Source organism: Solanum stenotomum, chromosome 4 (assembly GCF_019186545.1).
Source record: "Solanum stenotomum isolate F172 chromosome 4, ASM1918654v1, whole genome shotgun sequence".
Classification (NCBI taxonomy): Eukaryota; Viridiplantae; Streptophyta; class Magnoliopsida; order Solanales; family Solanaceae; genus Solanum; species Solanum stenotomum.
The window spans coordinates 20154165-20171481 of NC_064285.1; the positions used below are offsets into that span (position 1 = coordinate 20154165).

The 17317-nt window shown below is 34.2% G+C and overlaps 1 protein-coding gene across 1 annotated transcript; it reads right to left on the reverse strand.

Moving 5' to 3' along the window:
- Positions 1–14328: 14328 nt before the first annotated feature.
- On the reverse strand, positions 14329–14808 carry LOC125861339 (uncharacterized). The gene has a single exon (XM_049541259.1). It carries the CDS (start codon positions 14806–14808, stop codon positions 14329–14331), a length of 480 nt encoding a protein of 159 aa, XP_049397216.1.
- Positions 14809–17317: the final 2509 nt, after the last annotated feature.

The window sequence follows — 17317 nt, forward strand, 5'->3', positions numbered from 1 at the left end:
AAAAATAAAATAAAGCCATATCCAAAAATGTAGCTAAATCTAACAGATGCAACAAACTTGAATTAGAGGAAAAGAAACCAAAAACAGAGCAAAAGCTAACCGGACAAAGGGAAACAAAGCCTACACTCCCAAGTAGACTCAACAAAGCAACCAAGTAAAAGGAATCGAAGCAAATAGTAATAAACACAATATAAGAACCCCAAAACAGTAGTAAATGCGGCATACGAACTCAAATGTTGACATCTTAATTCATTCATTCAACGCAAGATGAAAGAATAAAGGATATGACGTAGAATAAATCAGATTTATAGCTTCATGATGCAAGGAAATAGACTAAGATGAATAACATAGTTTGAAAGCTAAACAAAATACAACTATGAATGCCAAAAAATGAACAAGAACAATAACAATTTTAGGCTAGAAAATAGTTTTGAAACACATTAATGGTCTACACATACATACTTGGATCACATTCAACAAGCAAACGACCAAAGTTTCAATCACGCGAGGAAATCCCTATTCCTAATGACCTATCAGAATAATATTTTCAACTAAACAAACAAACAAAACTCAAATTAGGAAGAACTGTAAGAAGAGCGAGGTTGTATACCTTTACCGAGGCAGCGAGACTGGAAATCGAAATTTTGAAGCGCTGCGACCACTTTGAGCCGATTTAAAAAATTTTAGTGAGTGAGGAATGAAAAAGAGAAAATCGAGATTCCCAACTCCGAGTCCTTGCAGTATATTTTTAGCCTATTTGTATATCTTGTTTCTTATGACTTTCTCACTCTCTTCCCCTCTCCTTTCGAACTCTCTTTCTCCAACCCTAAACTGAAGGTAAATAGGGGCTTTATAAAGAGGGAATTAGGTCAAAATTTGGGGGGAAACGAGTGACGAATTTCGAATTCGAAATTCAAATTATTTTGAAGAGATAAGGTTGGAAACAGATTCTTGGTACAATTCTTCAACGGATTGAAAAGGATATCTGTATGATCTTGTAGGAAGGACTAAGAGCACCTTAGATTGAGACACGTGTTAATTCGAGAATATTCTCGTACAACGGATAATGAGGGTAGGGGAAGGACGTGATTTGCTGGGCTGCAGGACCGGATCGCGATTTGGATCATGTTGCTGGGTCTGTTTGGTAGTTGGCTGCGTTGGTTTCTGGGTTTCGTAGATAAGGAAGAAGATGCGGGTCGTCTGGTTTCACAAAGGAAGAAGAGGAGTACGGGTCGGGTTTTTTTTGTTGTTGCTGGATGTTTTGGTATTGTACGTTGTATGTGTGCTGCTGGAAAATAATGTATTGAGGTGGGCTTCTAATGGGTAGTGAATTGAAGTTAAAAATGGGCCGGATTGAACAAAGAAAATGGGCCAAAGTTGGTCTCAGAATTGGAGGTCAACGATGGGTTAGATCTTGGAATTTAGGAAATAGCCAAATTGAGTTCATTTGGTGAAATCGGCTAAAATTCAAATAGGACGAACTAATATAATTAATTTACGAGCTTTTTAATCTTAATGAAATAAAATAATTAACTCAATTACAAAGTAATGATTCACAATTATAACCATAATATAAACTAAACTAAACTAATAAAATCTTTTTGAGACGATTTTTGAATGTTCATAAAATGTGCTAATTATATATATAATTATATAAAAATATTTTTTATTATTTTAAAATTATAAAATGACTAGAATTACTTGAAAATAACTAGAAAAATTATTTGATTTAAAAAAAAATAAAACTAGTTATTTTAAATCGTTTGAAATTGAGGAAGCTCGATGATTAATCTATATTGTAGAGGTCCAAAATTGGGTGTCAATACATACTTGGACAATTGATTAAACTTTAGAGAATACTCTTGAACACTCATTCCTCCTTGATGATGGTTAATGAAATCTTCCACCTTTGCTTCCCTCAACTCTCGGGAAAGAACTTATCAAGAAACGCCGATTTGAACACTTCCCACTCTATTGGACCTGCTCCTACCGGCCTATTGTTCTTCCATTGAGTATACCATACTTGAGCCACACTTTTCAATTGGTAAGCGGCTAACTCTACTTTTTCTACCGAAGTCACCCCCATGGCATCAATTATCTTATAAACCTCCTCCACAAATTCTTGAGGATCCTCTCCCACTTTGGAACCAAGAAACACGAGAGGGCTCATCCTTGCAAAAACCCTAAATCTAGAAGTCACGGAATTCATATTAGGATTGACTGGAGCTACAACTTCTCTATTGGCTTGAGCCGTAAAGACTTGAGCAAACATTTGGATAGTAGACCTAAACTCCTCATGGGTCACATTCTCAACCACGGGATCAACCGGAGATTGGTCAACTTGAGGAGCTTGATTACCTTGAAGAGCTTCCTCATGCACATTGCCACCCTCCATTCTTCTTGCGTTTGCCCTTCGTGAATTCATATCCTGAAGACACAATAGAAGGATTAGGAGAGGCACTTTTATAGAGTTAAACTCTAAGGCACGACTTAAGAATAATGAAAGTAGTGTAGTGTCCTAAACATCTTATAGCCTCTCATTCATAAATGTGGCACGCTTTACACTAAAGAACAAGACTCTACTAGACGTGGCTTATGAGACATCAACCTAGAATCATTCCAAACCTTGTGCTCTAATACCAAGTTTGTTACGACCCAAGGGCACCCTCTAGATGTAACAAGGCACATAATACCCCTTAAGGGCACCATGTAAGCCACTTAGCATATCACAACATAAAGCATTATAACAATAAGAGTAAAACACATTTCAAGTATTAAAAAGTTTTCATAAAAGTAAAGCGGAAGTCTAGACATGTCTTAATTAGCCATCTATTACAATAGTTCCAACGAAAAAGGGACATTGCCCATACAACATCGTTCGAAAATGAAATACTAGAAATGAAACTCAAAGTTAATATCCCTCCCTCAAATCCAAGGACTCACCACAAGCAAGAAGAATAGTCAAATCCAAGCTTGAACCAAATGATAATCGCCTTAACAACCGGAACCTACGCTTAGAAAAAATGTAGGAAAATATGGGTTGGTACAAAAATGCACCAAGTATGATAGACATGCATAAAATCATGGAAAACATACTAAAAGGGACATTTTAGTTGAATGCATGACATTTACTAAGTTTAAGCATCATCTTAGAGATAATGGAAAAACATAAATCATAAGCATAGTTAACTCGTAGATCATCATATCATAATTGGAACATACCATAAATATCCTCAAAGCATACTTGTGCAATGCATGAATAATATCTCATAATCCCACGCATACTAAGTAAAGCTTCTTGAATATCTATAGTTCATACTTCATATTCTTGTTCATGCTATCATAAAGAGAGATTAGCCTTAACCGACATAGACCATGCGAGCTTACTATGAAATCATGTGTCTACCCCCACACCGAAAAGAGGTTGTCCTACTTGCCTAAGGTAGAAATATACTCTTAGCTTAGGTGGATCCACTAGCTAAAGACCTATGTGTGCACATTGTTTATGGGATAAGGAGATTGCTACTAGAAACCTGCCCTCAACTAGAGGAGGAGCTTCCATCTCATGACACATTTTCTAGAAACCAGCCCTTTACTAACGGAGGAGCTTCCTTATCATTGGCAATATCCACTCGGTGATAAGCATTAATTCCCATGGAGTTCATATTAAGTCTTGACTTAAGTTCATATATATGGAAGAATGTCTTGACACTCAATCCAACATAACTCATACTAAAGCTCATTGATTCAATAGGTGAGACTAGTCTTCCAACCTTACAATCACTACATGTGACAAACCTTTCACATCATATAATATTCATACATAAGTGTGTACATGAGGATATCTTCCAATCAACACAATAATTAGATCATAACCATATTCACTCTACTCTAAAAGTGTTCATAAAGCATATATCTAATTCTCATAATCATGCATAATTCTCATGATTTGCCCTACAAGGACCATAAATCACAATCCATCAACACATTTAGAATTACTACATTAGACATGGATGATAACATAATTCAAGTAATTTAATTACTAGATGCATTATTCTATCATATTCTACTTGCATCAATTAATACCCACACTTTGAGATCCAAATTGGGAAAGTATGGGAATTTATGGATTCTTGGGGAATTCAAGATAAAATCATATAAAGTCATCAATATATCCATAATAAAACATAATTCAATCATTAAAAATTAATTTTAAAGGAATCCTTGAGATTGAAGTCAAACCCTAACTTTTGGGATTTCTAGCTTTAAAATTTGGGGTTTTGAAGGGGCTCCATGGATGAAAACTATCCATGCATGAAGAGCTACCATACCTTTGATCTGATTCTCTGAAGAAATTGAGTGAAAAAACCTTCTTCTTCAAACCCTAGCTTAACTTTCTTCTTCTTCTTCTTCCTTGGAGTTCTAGAGAGAGTTTTAGGGGGGAAATGGATTTTGATTTGGGAATTTGGAATTATGATTTGGATGACTTAGTTTCGGGACTTAAAAGCCTTATATAGTTAGTTTAATTAAGTGTAAAATGATGCCACTTAATATTTTATTAAAAAAGAAAATCCCAAAACACCCCTAAGTATAACTGCCAATTGGCAGGCCCCATCCACGCCCACCACTAATGGACTGTGGTAGGACCCACGGCCCTTGCTGGTGATCCGTGGTAGGGGTTTTTGGGCATTTTTCCTGGGGCCTTGACCAACGGCCCTCACCCATGAGGCGTGGGTCCACTGACGGGCCGTGGTTCCCCCTCGTGGGTGGACTTCCTAGGCACCATTTTTTTGCCACCTTTGAAGGGTCCTCCTCAATGACCCATGGTTGGTCCTTGGGGGTGGGGTCGTACCTTGAGGTTTTAATCCAAAAACGTGTATATTGAGTACCGGGAGTTATTTACGACTCTAATCCTCATGTCAATCCCTATTTTAGCCTACTATTTTCCAGAGTGTTACATGGAAGTAACAACCTCGAACTGTGAGTAACCAATAATAGGGTCGTCTACCGAGCCAGTAAATTCCTATGAGAGCCAGCAATACTAAAATCATGCAAGAAAGAGTGTCGACGCGCCGACTAGTCAAGTAAAACTGAGCACATTTTAGATGCCTCCAATATCTCAAGTAGAAAAAGGAGCACATCCATGATGCCTCATAATCTCAAAAATTAGTAAGTGAATTGATCCAGGTGATACAACTTTCATTAAAACCAGTTGAGAATTAAAACTGAGTAAAATGTTATCTCGTCATGAATGATAAATATGCCAATGCATAGGTTGGGATTGTACTACAAAGTCCGTGAGAATGTGCAAACAACGCAGTGCATGTCATCACCAACATTAAAACAAGGAACTCAAGATCAAATACCTATACAACCGATGAAACCGCACTGCCAGAGTAGAGAGTACTAACTGTGATTTACATGCAAATATCATTAATACAATTAGGAGTTCTTGATGCACAGTTTACACACTCTGCAATAGTCTTTCATATTTCTTGTTGTCCTAATATCATATCTAAAGATTATGAAAGTCCTTAGTATTTATAAATCTTATATATTGATAAATTATTAAAGAACCTACTAGCTAGTTATGTAAAGTCGAACATAGAGAGAGAGATGGAGTGTAACAGCTCGAATTTGAAAAAGGTAGAATTTGCAGCTTTTGAAGGACCTGGTGCCAGTACAAACAAGGCCCGTGGACTGACGCACGGTCCGTAGGTCAGCTCCGTAGTTGGCTAGTCCCAGATCCCAAAAATGTCAAGTTTCAGTACTTTTTCAACGGTTCATCAGGATAGTCTGTTGTCCAATCCACGAGTTGAAGATAGGTTTTGTAGGTGAGTCACAAACTTAGAGAAATTCTAGGGTCAAAGTTGAGGACCACAGTCGGGACCCACGGCCCGTCGTTGGGACTATAGCCCGTGGGTGGGTCCTATCGTTTGAGGTCTAAGAGACGTGGTATCTAAAACCATCGACGGTCGACCAGGATGGTTCATAGGTCAATTGACATATTGTAGTTTGTCACTATCGATGGTGTCGACAGTTATTGTCCTAATGGATTTTGAGTCTTTTCCTAATTATTGTAGCTTAATACTATATCGTTTTACCCTTCATCTAAACCCCTATATAAGTTTTATTACCCTCAAATTTCTCCAATTGAAATCATTCTCTCAGATTCCTAAAAGAAGAACAAGTCTTTCTCTCCAAAATATTTCTCTCTCTAAAAAGATTGAAGAAGAAAGAGTCAACCTAGGGTTTCAAGTCAAGCCTCAAATTCCACCATTGAAGCAAGATTTTTAAATTGAGGTATAATAGTTTTCATCCATGGAGCCCTTTCCTCCATGGAGTTCCTAAATTCTCCAATTTTCAGAGTTATAAATCCCCAATTGAGTTAGAGTTTTTCATTCATGTTATGGGTTCTCTTAATTATTGATTTAATTGATTGTCTTATGATCTTTAAAGCATTAATTGATAGAATTCTATGATTTTATGATGAATCCCTATGAACTCATGCATATCCCATGCTTTTGAAGTTATGATGATCCAATGTGGGGTGTGGAATTATGAAAGGTGAATTTATGAAATCATGCATGTTCTCATGACATTGAGGTAAATGTTTTAAGGATTCTTGGAGAGTGAAGTATTTATGATGTTGTTGTTGTGTTGTTGAAAGGATTTCCCACATAACTACCTCGTGCATAAATGTGTAAGGGTTTCTCACATAAAGGATTCTAAGGTTGAATGGTTCTCACCTAAAATGTATCAAAGTTAAGGTGCTATTCTAATGAAACTTAGCCTGGATTGGTTACTTAATTGTACCTTTCCATGGATGACATATGACTTAGCTTGGATTGGTAAGCTGATGTGCCCTTCCATGGATAATAAGAACAATTTAAGAAAATGACTATTCCGTGAGATTTACGCTTAGCACCGAGAGGATCTCTCCTATTAATAGAGGTTGGGTCCCTAGTTTCAATCTCTTTATCCCATACCTATGTGCCCTCATATTGATGATTGTCTTAGATAGACATTATCTAGTGGATCCACATAATCTAGAAGTTCATGGTCTTACCTTGACAAGTAGGCCACTCCTTTTCGGTGTGGGTACACACCGAATTCCGTGTTGATAGCTCACATGTTATCTCTATTATACTCTGCAAAACAAAGGATTCATTCTTTTTTGCTCCCCGTGATCATCTTTTTTTATGTGAAAGAAACTATTATATATTACTCCTTCCGTCCCATTTTATGTGACACCCTTTCCATTTTAGTCCGTCCAAAAAAAAGGCACCTTACTATAAAAAGAAACAATTTAATATTAAAATTCCTCTTTTACTTTTAATGAAATGATTTCCAACTACACAAATAACTAAGGATTGATTTAGACCACAAGTTTCAAAAGTCTTCCTTACTTTCATAAACACCATGCAAAGTCAAACGGTGCCACACAAAATGAGATGGAGGGAGTACTCAATTAAAAATGTACAGGGAGAAGTGTGCACATGTGATACAATTCTCACGAGATTCCTGATGACGCCCATCACCATCACTACTTCTCCACTCAAGTCTTCCCACGGGTGACCATGGCTCCATTTTAATAAGGTATATATGCAGCTAATAATGTTAGGATGTAGAGAGTAATATACAAAATACCGGCACAGGTGTATCCAGGAGGGGGTCACCGGGTTCACGTGAACCCACACTCGAAGTATCATATATTGTCGTGCGGTTATGATTGGGTGCACCTCTCTAAGTGAGGTTAGAAATATGATTCTTTTATTTATCTTGTTTTATTTTCCTTTCGAAAATTGGGTAACACCTCTCTAAGTGGTTTGGATAGATAAAAATAAAATTTTAGACCTAAGTGGTACGCCTCATGCAAGAGCTAAGTAGTGTACCCAAGTAGAACTTTTGTCAAAAATGACCTAATTACCAATTTAGTAAAGACTTTATGGTAGACTTGCATTTTACATAAATTGATTAAAATAAATGAAAGCACCATCCTAGGTTTCCTTAGAGGTGGCGGGGGGGGNAGGGATAAAATTTATCATATTGATAATTAAAGCGGAAAAGATGGTTTATGCTCTAATTTACCATTTATACACTCCAGTTGTTCAAATTGGCTGGTGAGTGAATGTTATTAGAAGAGGGGAACTTCCAAAAATAGCAAAGACTTAGAAATATAATGAGGTCAATATGACTAATGTTTGCTAATTAAATAACGTATCTACTGTTTGAGTAGCTATTCAGGTCATGGTTTTTATATCTCGTGTGGCTATTAAATATTCATACAAATAGGAATCTCAATTTAATTATTGATATACGCGTCAATTTTGGAAGAAATTCCACCAATCATGCATAATCCCACAAATCAAAGAAATAATCCTACGAATTACTCACTGTATTTTTATCAATTGATTGCTTTTAAATTACACGAAACTTGAATTATATTTGTATCGGTTGATTTATGGAAATGCTAAAATTATACAAATAAGGGCTAAATGTATACTTGCTGATAATATACAAATACGAACTACAACTTTCACATGCGGGTTAAAAATACATAGATATACAAATCAAATGTATACAAAAGCATTCACATATATAATGTACAAAAACATTCACAAATGTTTAACTTATACAACTTGGAGCTACAATATATACTTCTTGATAATATAGAAATGTGAACTATAAAAATCAGTTATACACAATATGAGTTGGTATAATGCTATTTGTATATATCCACAGTTGCTTTAGATATACAAATAAGGATTGACTTATACAAATGCGGAAATTGTATGTATATTATTGTATAATTGCTAGTGTATACAAATTATAATCATAAAAATTCATATGTGGCTTAAAAATTATGTAATATGTACAAATTAGGAAGAATAAAATCAAAATATATGCTTATCTATAAGAAACTATCGAATTTAATGATACATATACAAATCAGACATAAAAATATACAAATCGAAATATACAAATTTCTCAAGATTTTCCCCAACATGTTGGTCCATTAACTCAGATTGAACATCTTTTTCTTCAAATGATTTTAATTCATTGCTTGTAGATGCAATTTATTTACAAATATGTCAAGATCTTTCCCTTCTTGTTGGTCCATTGACTCAAATTGACGTCTTCTTAAGATGATTTGATTCATTGCTTGTAGATGCAGTTTCTTTTACCTTACGCTTGTTTTTTTGAAATCAGAACCTCGTTTGAATTGTTTTAATTCTTTTCCTCTCCTTTTTTTTGTTTATATTTTTTGGAATTAAAAACATGAATAAGTTGTTGAATCTGACATCTAGTAATCCTCTTTGATGCAGTTTATTCATCCATGGTTTGAATATGTATACTGGTTTTATAGAAAGATTCAAGATTATGATTGAAAATTTATGAAATAGTGAGCTTCGATTTAAAATATACAAACACAAAAAAATAACTAATGAAGGTTATTTGGATTTGAGTATGTACTATTAAGAGGGATGAATGAAATTTTCAATTTTCAAATTTTATTTTTGTTGAGTGATTTTAGGAGATAAATTAGTGAGTGTAATAAGAGAGAGAATGTGTGATTTGTATGAAAGGTGAAAGCATGTGGTTACATGTTTTGATACAAATGACAGGTCGTGTGACCCACATTTATAGGCATTTTCATTAAATTACAACCGCAAATTATAATTAATCAAAACTCTAGTTATTGTACATAATTAACTACTAAATGTTAGCTTGTGGAATTTTTCCATTAGAAAACGTGTCACTAAAGTATATTTATAGATGAAGGTCCAATGGTCCTAGAATTGGGCTAGCCAACTTTTACTATTACTATTACTTTTTTTTCTTAGTTTTCTACCCAATGTATGATACCTACTTTGGGGCCGACTAATCCGAGTTTACCTAGGGAAGTTCCACTTTGGGTGAAATGAGTTATTAAAATTTTCACGTTTAGTTTGTATTACTATTACTATTACCATTACATGAGAATGTTTGGCTACTATTACTATTACTATCACTATTAATATTACTATTATTATTACTAATACTATTATTATTATTATTATTATTATTATTATTATTATTATTATTATTATTATTACTACTACTACTACTACTACTACTACTATTATTATTATTCTTATTAATATTATTATTATTATTATTATTATTATTATTATTACTATTATTATTACTATTATTATTATTATTATTAATATTCTTATTACTATTATTATTCTTATTACTGTTGTTGTTGTTGTTAATATGCTTATTACTATTATTATTCTTATTATTGTTGTTGTTGTTGTTGTTGTTGATGCTGATGATGTTGTTGTTGATGATGTTGATGATGATGTTGTTGTTGTTGTTGTTGTTGTTGATGCTGATGATGATGTTGGTGGTGGTGGTGGTGGTGTTGTTGTTATTATTATTATTATTATTATTATTATTATGCTACTCTTCGTGATGCTAGAAATTTAAATTTTCGACAGTCTCTTATGGGTTCGATAGAATCTACGGTGGCCTATGGTCTACCAAAGACAGATCAGGAAGAGACCTTTCTAAGGTGAAATGTTACAAGTGTGGACAACTTGGTCATAATGCTCCTAACTGCAAGTTGAATAAGTTTTCTAGTTGTAAAGAATTCATATGATTCTGCTTCATATTTATCAAAGCATTGATATCTTTGTCTCATGGATCTAGGAGAAACGAGCACTAAATGTACCAGACTTGAAAAGGTTGATGTACCTCAAAACCTTGATTTGTTAAACAAGTGGACTATTCCTAAAGTCTCGATTAAAACTATTTATGATTATGGTTGGTTTGATGAACTATCTTCTAAACAATTGATTAAAATTACTGAGCAATTTTTAGCTTTAAATTCATCTGAACAGACTATACGTTTGCTAGACGAGCGTGATGCTATTTTGTATAAAAATCAGTATAATTATCTGCATATTGGTATGGTGCAAATATTTCTTCATATGGAAGACTTACAATGTGCTTCTTTGATTGATAACAATTTTTCGATTACTAACTCATAATTTGATTATGTAAAGCAGCAGTTTCATAAAATTCTTGAGAGATACTATTAAGGTCTTCTTTACTATAAGAATAAAAAAATCAAGCTTTAAACCGATTTCATTTTTCATCAAAAAATTATTTTTGAATATGTTTTCTTGCCAAAGAACCTGGGCTAAAATCAAGTTGGTGTGGAATCATTAAGAATCGTTGGGGTCAAACTCCATTTTGGAGACTGAAGGAATATCCTTATTGGAAACATCATCATTCACCTGAACTATATAGTTTACAGGATCAGCAACTTGGAGGTAGTCCACCCAATCAGAGATCTAACAATTAAGCATCCTTAAGCTAGCGGTAGTCCGCCTGCATAAGAATTGAAATACAGAAGAACTTTTATATAGCTTCTCGGACTGCATGGTGTTATTTTACCTGAACAAAGGGTCTGTCAGGAATCTAATACATACTTCTTATTAAGCCCATGTGTCTGGCAATTCTAACCGGGTATAAGGCGCCCTTTTTCAACTCCTTAATCAGGCTTTGATACCAATTTTACAAGATCAGCGACCTGGCGGTAGTCCTCCCAGTCAAAGATCTTGCAATTTAGGATCCTTAAGCTAGTGGTAGTCTGCCTGCATAACAATTGAAATACACAAGAATTTTTATATAGCTTCTCAAATTGCATGGTGTTATTTTACCTGAGCAAAGGGTCTATTAGGAATCTAATACATACTTCTTATTGAGCCCATGTGTCTGGCAGTTCTAACCGGGTATAAGGCGCCCTTTTTCAACTCCTTAATCGGGCTGTGAACCATGACTGACCAGACGGAGCCACTAAGGCAAAGCCAATAAGAGTAGTACTAGATCTGAAATTACGTTGATCTCAGAACCAAGCCGAGAAACCATAACAAAATTCCTTTATATTTTAATAAAGCTTAGATCGTTCATAGTTAATATAGGAGAGAAGTTAGTTATTCAACATAAATATGAGATCTTTAGCCTGACATCGTCCTGGCTAGGAGAGACAGAGCTAAAGAAAGACTAAAAAATAAAATTACCTTATAAAGATGGTCGTCACCAAAGTTCAAGATGTCATGAACTGATCGGATTTTTATTTATTATCGGAAATCGGAATAGAGCTTGCAAAGAGATTTCTTTACAAGGGATTTACAGTTAAGAAAACTATAGAGGGTTTTTTTCTCTGCTGCCTCCCTTCTAAGAAACACTAAGGCTTTTATAGCCAAAATAAATAGAAGGAATCAATGTACAGTAAAAGGGGTCCCACTATCTGGGTCCTAAACAATGTATCTAGTGTTAAGGAACAGTGTTTCTACTGTTGAGTGAGCTCCGGGCAACAGTGTAACTCCGGTTAAGTGGGCTTAGTCTCTTTTTTACGGTGCTATCTCCTTTACGTTTTTGCCATGTCTCTTATCCATGGCCTGCATTTGTTGCAAGAATTCTTCTGTGTCTTGTAGTTCAGTGGTAGATAATATATTGTCTGTTTCAGCCTGGTGCGACACTTTCACGATATTATCGTTACTTGTTTCACTCCGCATTGAAGTGTCTGATTTATCGATCTGGGTTATATTTTGAAGTAAATTTCTTTTTAGTTCTTCTAGATAAGCATTAATCATGATTTCTTTATCTCCGTCTTGAAAGATGATTCTTATGGCAAAATGGCTTATTGAGTTATCATCAATGATTCCCTTTTGATGAATTTTATTATATTCTTTAATTCTTTCGCTGATGATATCCAAAAGCTCTTGACCAATTAGTTGTTTGGTTTTGGGATTTTATTTCATTAACTTATCCCAAAAATTACTGTAATAGGTCTTGTATAGGCAAGGAATATTATCCTCCATGAAACCTACATCAAGAGTCCATTTGTGAATTCACAGTATTGGAAATTCAATAAAGAAATAGATTTGATCTATTTTTTCTAACCAACAAATATGATCTGCATGATACAATTTGTTTAGGTCTAGTGACACTTTTGTCCATTCTTTGTATAACTGAAGGAATTGTTCAGGTAAAATTTGAACTGTAGGACTGTAGTATGACCACCAGTTTATAAACCAATTTGGACCAAGTGTGTTGGTCCATTCTTTGCGCACACCTTTATGAACCAAGTGTGTTTGTGTTTGTCATCACTATAATAAAGCACTTTATCAAATGCTTGGATATAATCCCAATACGTGAAATTCATTTGAGTATTGTTGAGGCTTATCTGCCTCTCCTTCATGGTAGAAATACCCCAGTCTTCAACAGATATAATCTGCTTTATAATGAGTTTTGAGAAGTTATAAACTTTCTCATGAGGGCTATAAACTGCACCGGAGAAGTGCTGAAATTCTACACTTCCTGAACTTATTAAAATTTCTTCATAATATGGCTGAGTTTTGTATGATTTACCTGGTAGTATAATCCATTGATTAGATACCTTTGGAATATCTTCCATGGTTCATCTTTCCTGTGAAGTTCAGAGTTTTCCAAAAGAAATATCATTTCTTTCTTTTTTAATTTTTCGTAGGATTTGATATAATTAGTATCCTATTTGGTGATGGAAGCAAAAGTATCTTTTTGCTTTTGAGTAGCCAAGTATGCCTGCATCTGGCCGTATAACGGACTGTCTTTTGGAATATCTTACAAATTAACAGATTTTTTTTGAGCTGGATGAAGCTTCTTCTTAAGAAATCTTCTTAGTAATCAAAGTCCTTCTTCCCATTTCTATAACTGCGGAATTTGATGAGGCTATGTCTGACGATCCTTGATAAGATTGTGAATTCAACGAGGATATGTATGACGGTCCTTGGGATGATCTTCCCCTTCCCCTTCCCTTTGCATGAATCCATGGTGGATCCATCCCACAAATATAACAATTTTTAGTCATTCAGAGTAATAGTTTGTCAAATATTCTTCTGAGTAATCAAGAATAAGAAAATCTCCAAATTCTTCGTTCAAAATATCATCAATAATCTTTTCAAGAATAAGACCTTTCAGATCTCTAGGTAATATAAGAATCTTAAGGATAGTAATGAGAGTTTCATCATGAAAAAAGGTTTCGAAAAACATTTTATTGAAGGTATTCTCTGGATAAGAAATCCGATAAAGAGTTATCAACTCCCTTTTTATATTGAATTTTAAAATCAAAAGGGGTCAATTGTGCTTGCCACCTTGCAATTATTAATTTCGAAGCATCATGCTTGAAATCTTTATCAAACATAAATTTGACGGATTGAGCATCAGTTTTTATCAAAAACTTTTGATTGTATAGATCATTGTGAAACTTCAGAACACATTTGACAATAGTCAACATCTCAAGGGCCACAATAGAACATTTCTTCTGGGCCTCATTCCATTTTTCAGAATTGAATATCTAATTAGATATTCATTCTTATCATGTGGATTAATTTGCTTTAGAATTCCACCATAACCAATACTGGACGCATCCGTCTCAATAATTTTTTGCCAAGCAGGGTTGGTCAGGGCTAAACAAGGTAAAGATTGCACCCGAAGCTTGATATCCTTAACCAAAGCGGTATGACTGTCAGTCCAGGGAGATTTATAATTCTTCTTCAGCCTGTCATATAAAGGAGCCAAATCTCGAGAAAGATTTTTATAGAAAAGGGATATGTAATTTGAACTTCCCAAAAATCTTTGCAATTGAGTCCTATCGGTGATAAGATTAGGAAACTTTGATGCAAAGTCAATAGATCTTTGAATAGGGGTAGCTTTCCCTTGACAAATCTGATGTCCTAGAAATTGAACATCTATTTGGAATAAACTCATTTTCGGTTTTGAGATAACCAAACCATTTTGTATCACAATTTTCTTAAAGATGTCAAGATGATTGATATGCATTTCAAATGTTTTATAAAATACTAGACTATCATCAATGTAAACAATAATAAAATCCATATATCGATTACAAATATCATTCATGATTTTCTGAAATTCAGATGTGGCATTTTTTAAACCAAAAGGCATTACATTCCATTCATATTGACCATATGGAACATTAATTTTTTTTTTTATAAGCATGCTATTTAAATATTTGGATCTTCCAATAACCTGATTTTAAATCAAATTTTGAAAATATTATTGGCATCATATAATCTGGAAAGTAAATCTCTTTTGTTTGGAATAGGATACCTAATCCATTTTAAATACTTGTTTAAAGGTTTATAATTAATAACCAGTCTAGGGACACCGCCTTCCCTTTCAGCAGCGTTATTAACATAAAAACTTGTGCAAGACCAAGGGGATTTAGAAGGTTTAATCAAACCCTTTTGTAAGAGATTATCAATCTCATTTTTGCAACTCTACTAACTCAGCGTTCATTTGGCAGGGCCGAGATTTAGTAGGGATATCATCCTCAGAAAAGCCTTCTTCATATGGAAGAGTTACAATGTGCTTCTTTCTATTCCAAAAAGTACTGGGGTGATTTGCACAAATATCAACGACAATATGTTTGGAAATCAATTTAATTTTTTCCTTCACTTTAGCAGATTTCAGAGAATCAAATATATTCATGCTGAATAATTCTAGTTGTAAAGAATTCATATGATTCTGCTTCATATTTATCAAAGCATTGATATCTCTGGTTATCGAATCTGTAACAAAAGAATAAGTAATTTTATTCTCTTTGTAAGTGGCAGAAAATCCTTTTGAGTCAATTCCTGTAAAAGGCTAAATGGCGTTTATAAACGGAGTTCCAAGTATGATTGGCGGATATAATTGATTATTAACTAAGAAGAAGAAATGAGGAATGCAGACTTTATTCTGACAAATTTTTGCATTAGGCAATTTATACTTTATATCTAACGCATGTCCTGATGCAAACTTGACCAAATAAGTAGTTTTTTGAAAATATTTCGTAGGCACTAAGCCTTCTTGAATACAACTAACATCTACACCACTATAAATCATAGCAATATTAGTAATCGAAAAACTATTATCAATCAAAATAGTACATTTAACATACCATTTATGAGCAGTAATAATTTGCATCATTCCCAAAAACATATCTTGCTTAGGGTCAAGATTAATAGGTTCATTTTCAACATGATTTTCAGAAATTCCTTTATATTTCGAAAACCTGTCTTCTGAATTATGCATCTCAATCTAAGTAATTCTATGATCACAAATCAATTGATTTTGCTTAAGAGATTTAATCTTAAATTCTCAATTTCAATTTTTGAATCATCGAAAGAAGAATCCTTTTCAGGAAAAGCATTTCTTTTTATAAGACGATCATCAACCTCTTTTAAAGAGTAAGGTGCAGAATATTCAAAATCATTTAAATCATTCTTCTTGTTTTCAAAAGGTTTAGAAGAACTTGAACTAGTTTCGTTAGAAGTAGTTAAATTAATGATCTTTTCACGAAGCTTGCTATCAGTAACTTCTTTTAAAAGCTCAAACACATTATCAGAAGTGATTGTGTTCATATTAAAATCTTGAAATTGCGATTGATGTTTATAAATTTCATCATCTTCACAGTTGCAAGTATTACCTTGACAAGTAGTACAAGGGCTATCATAATTTTTATCGTTATTAGATAAATCAAGCAATTCAATATCAGAACCTGAATCAGATTCATAGTCATAGTCCGACCCTGAGCTGTATAACAATCCATAAACCTTTTCATAGGTTTCTCCATCAAGTTCTAAAGTATTCAACTTATTCAACTTGCAGTTAGGAGCATTATGACTAAGTTGTCCACACTTGTAACATTTCACCTTAGAAAGGTCTCTTCCTAATCTGTCTTTGGTAAATCTATGAGATTTACGAGAGCTCTTTCTAGCTTCGCGTTCTTCTTTGGACCTTCGTCTAGATCTCCTTTTCCTATGAGAACCTTTGGTTGTAGAGGACTTGTAATACCTGTCCTTATTGGTTCCTTTAGAAGGATTGGGTAGACCAAACTGCGCACAGAATCTCCCAATTGAGATTTTTCCTTCAACTTATCCATCTTAAGCTGTCTAGCCATATGTAGTTCGTTGCACAAATTCAAGCCTTCTTGAGTGCAAGTCCCTATAATCTTTCCATAAGTATAATCCTTATAAGGGATTTCACCATAACTGCCTCTTAGAGCTTTACGAACTCTTTCGGCAAAGAGAGGGGGAATGTCATCTATAAACTTAGCTTTCCAATACTCAATTTTATTTTTGGTAATTCCATAAACCTACTAAGAAAGGTGTCTTTGTACCATCTGAAATGTCCTAAGGTCTGACATCTTAGACCATTAAGGAGGGTACGAACAGTCTCATGCTAATTGGTAAATCTACCATTAAAATGTTCC

What these genes read in the sequence shown, in the direction of transcription:
- LOC125861339 (XM_049541259.1), bottom strand. Translation starts at nt 14,808, where the DNA reads ATGAGTTTATTCCAAATAGATGTTCAATTTCTAGGACATCAGATTTGT.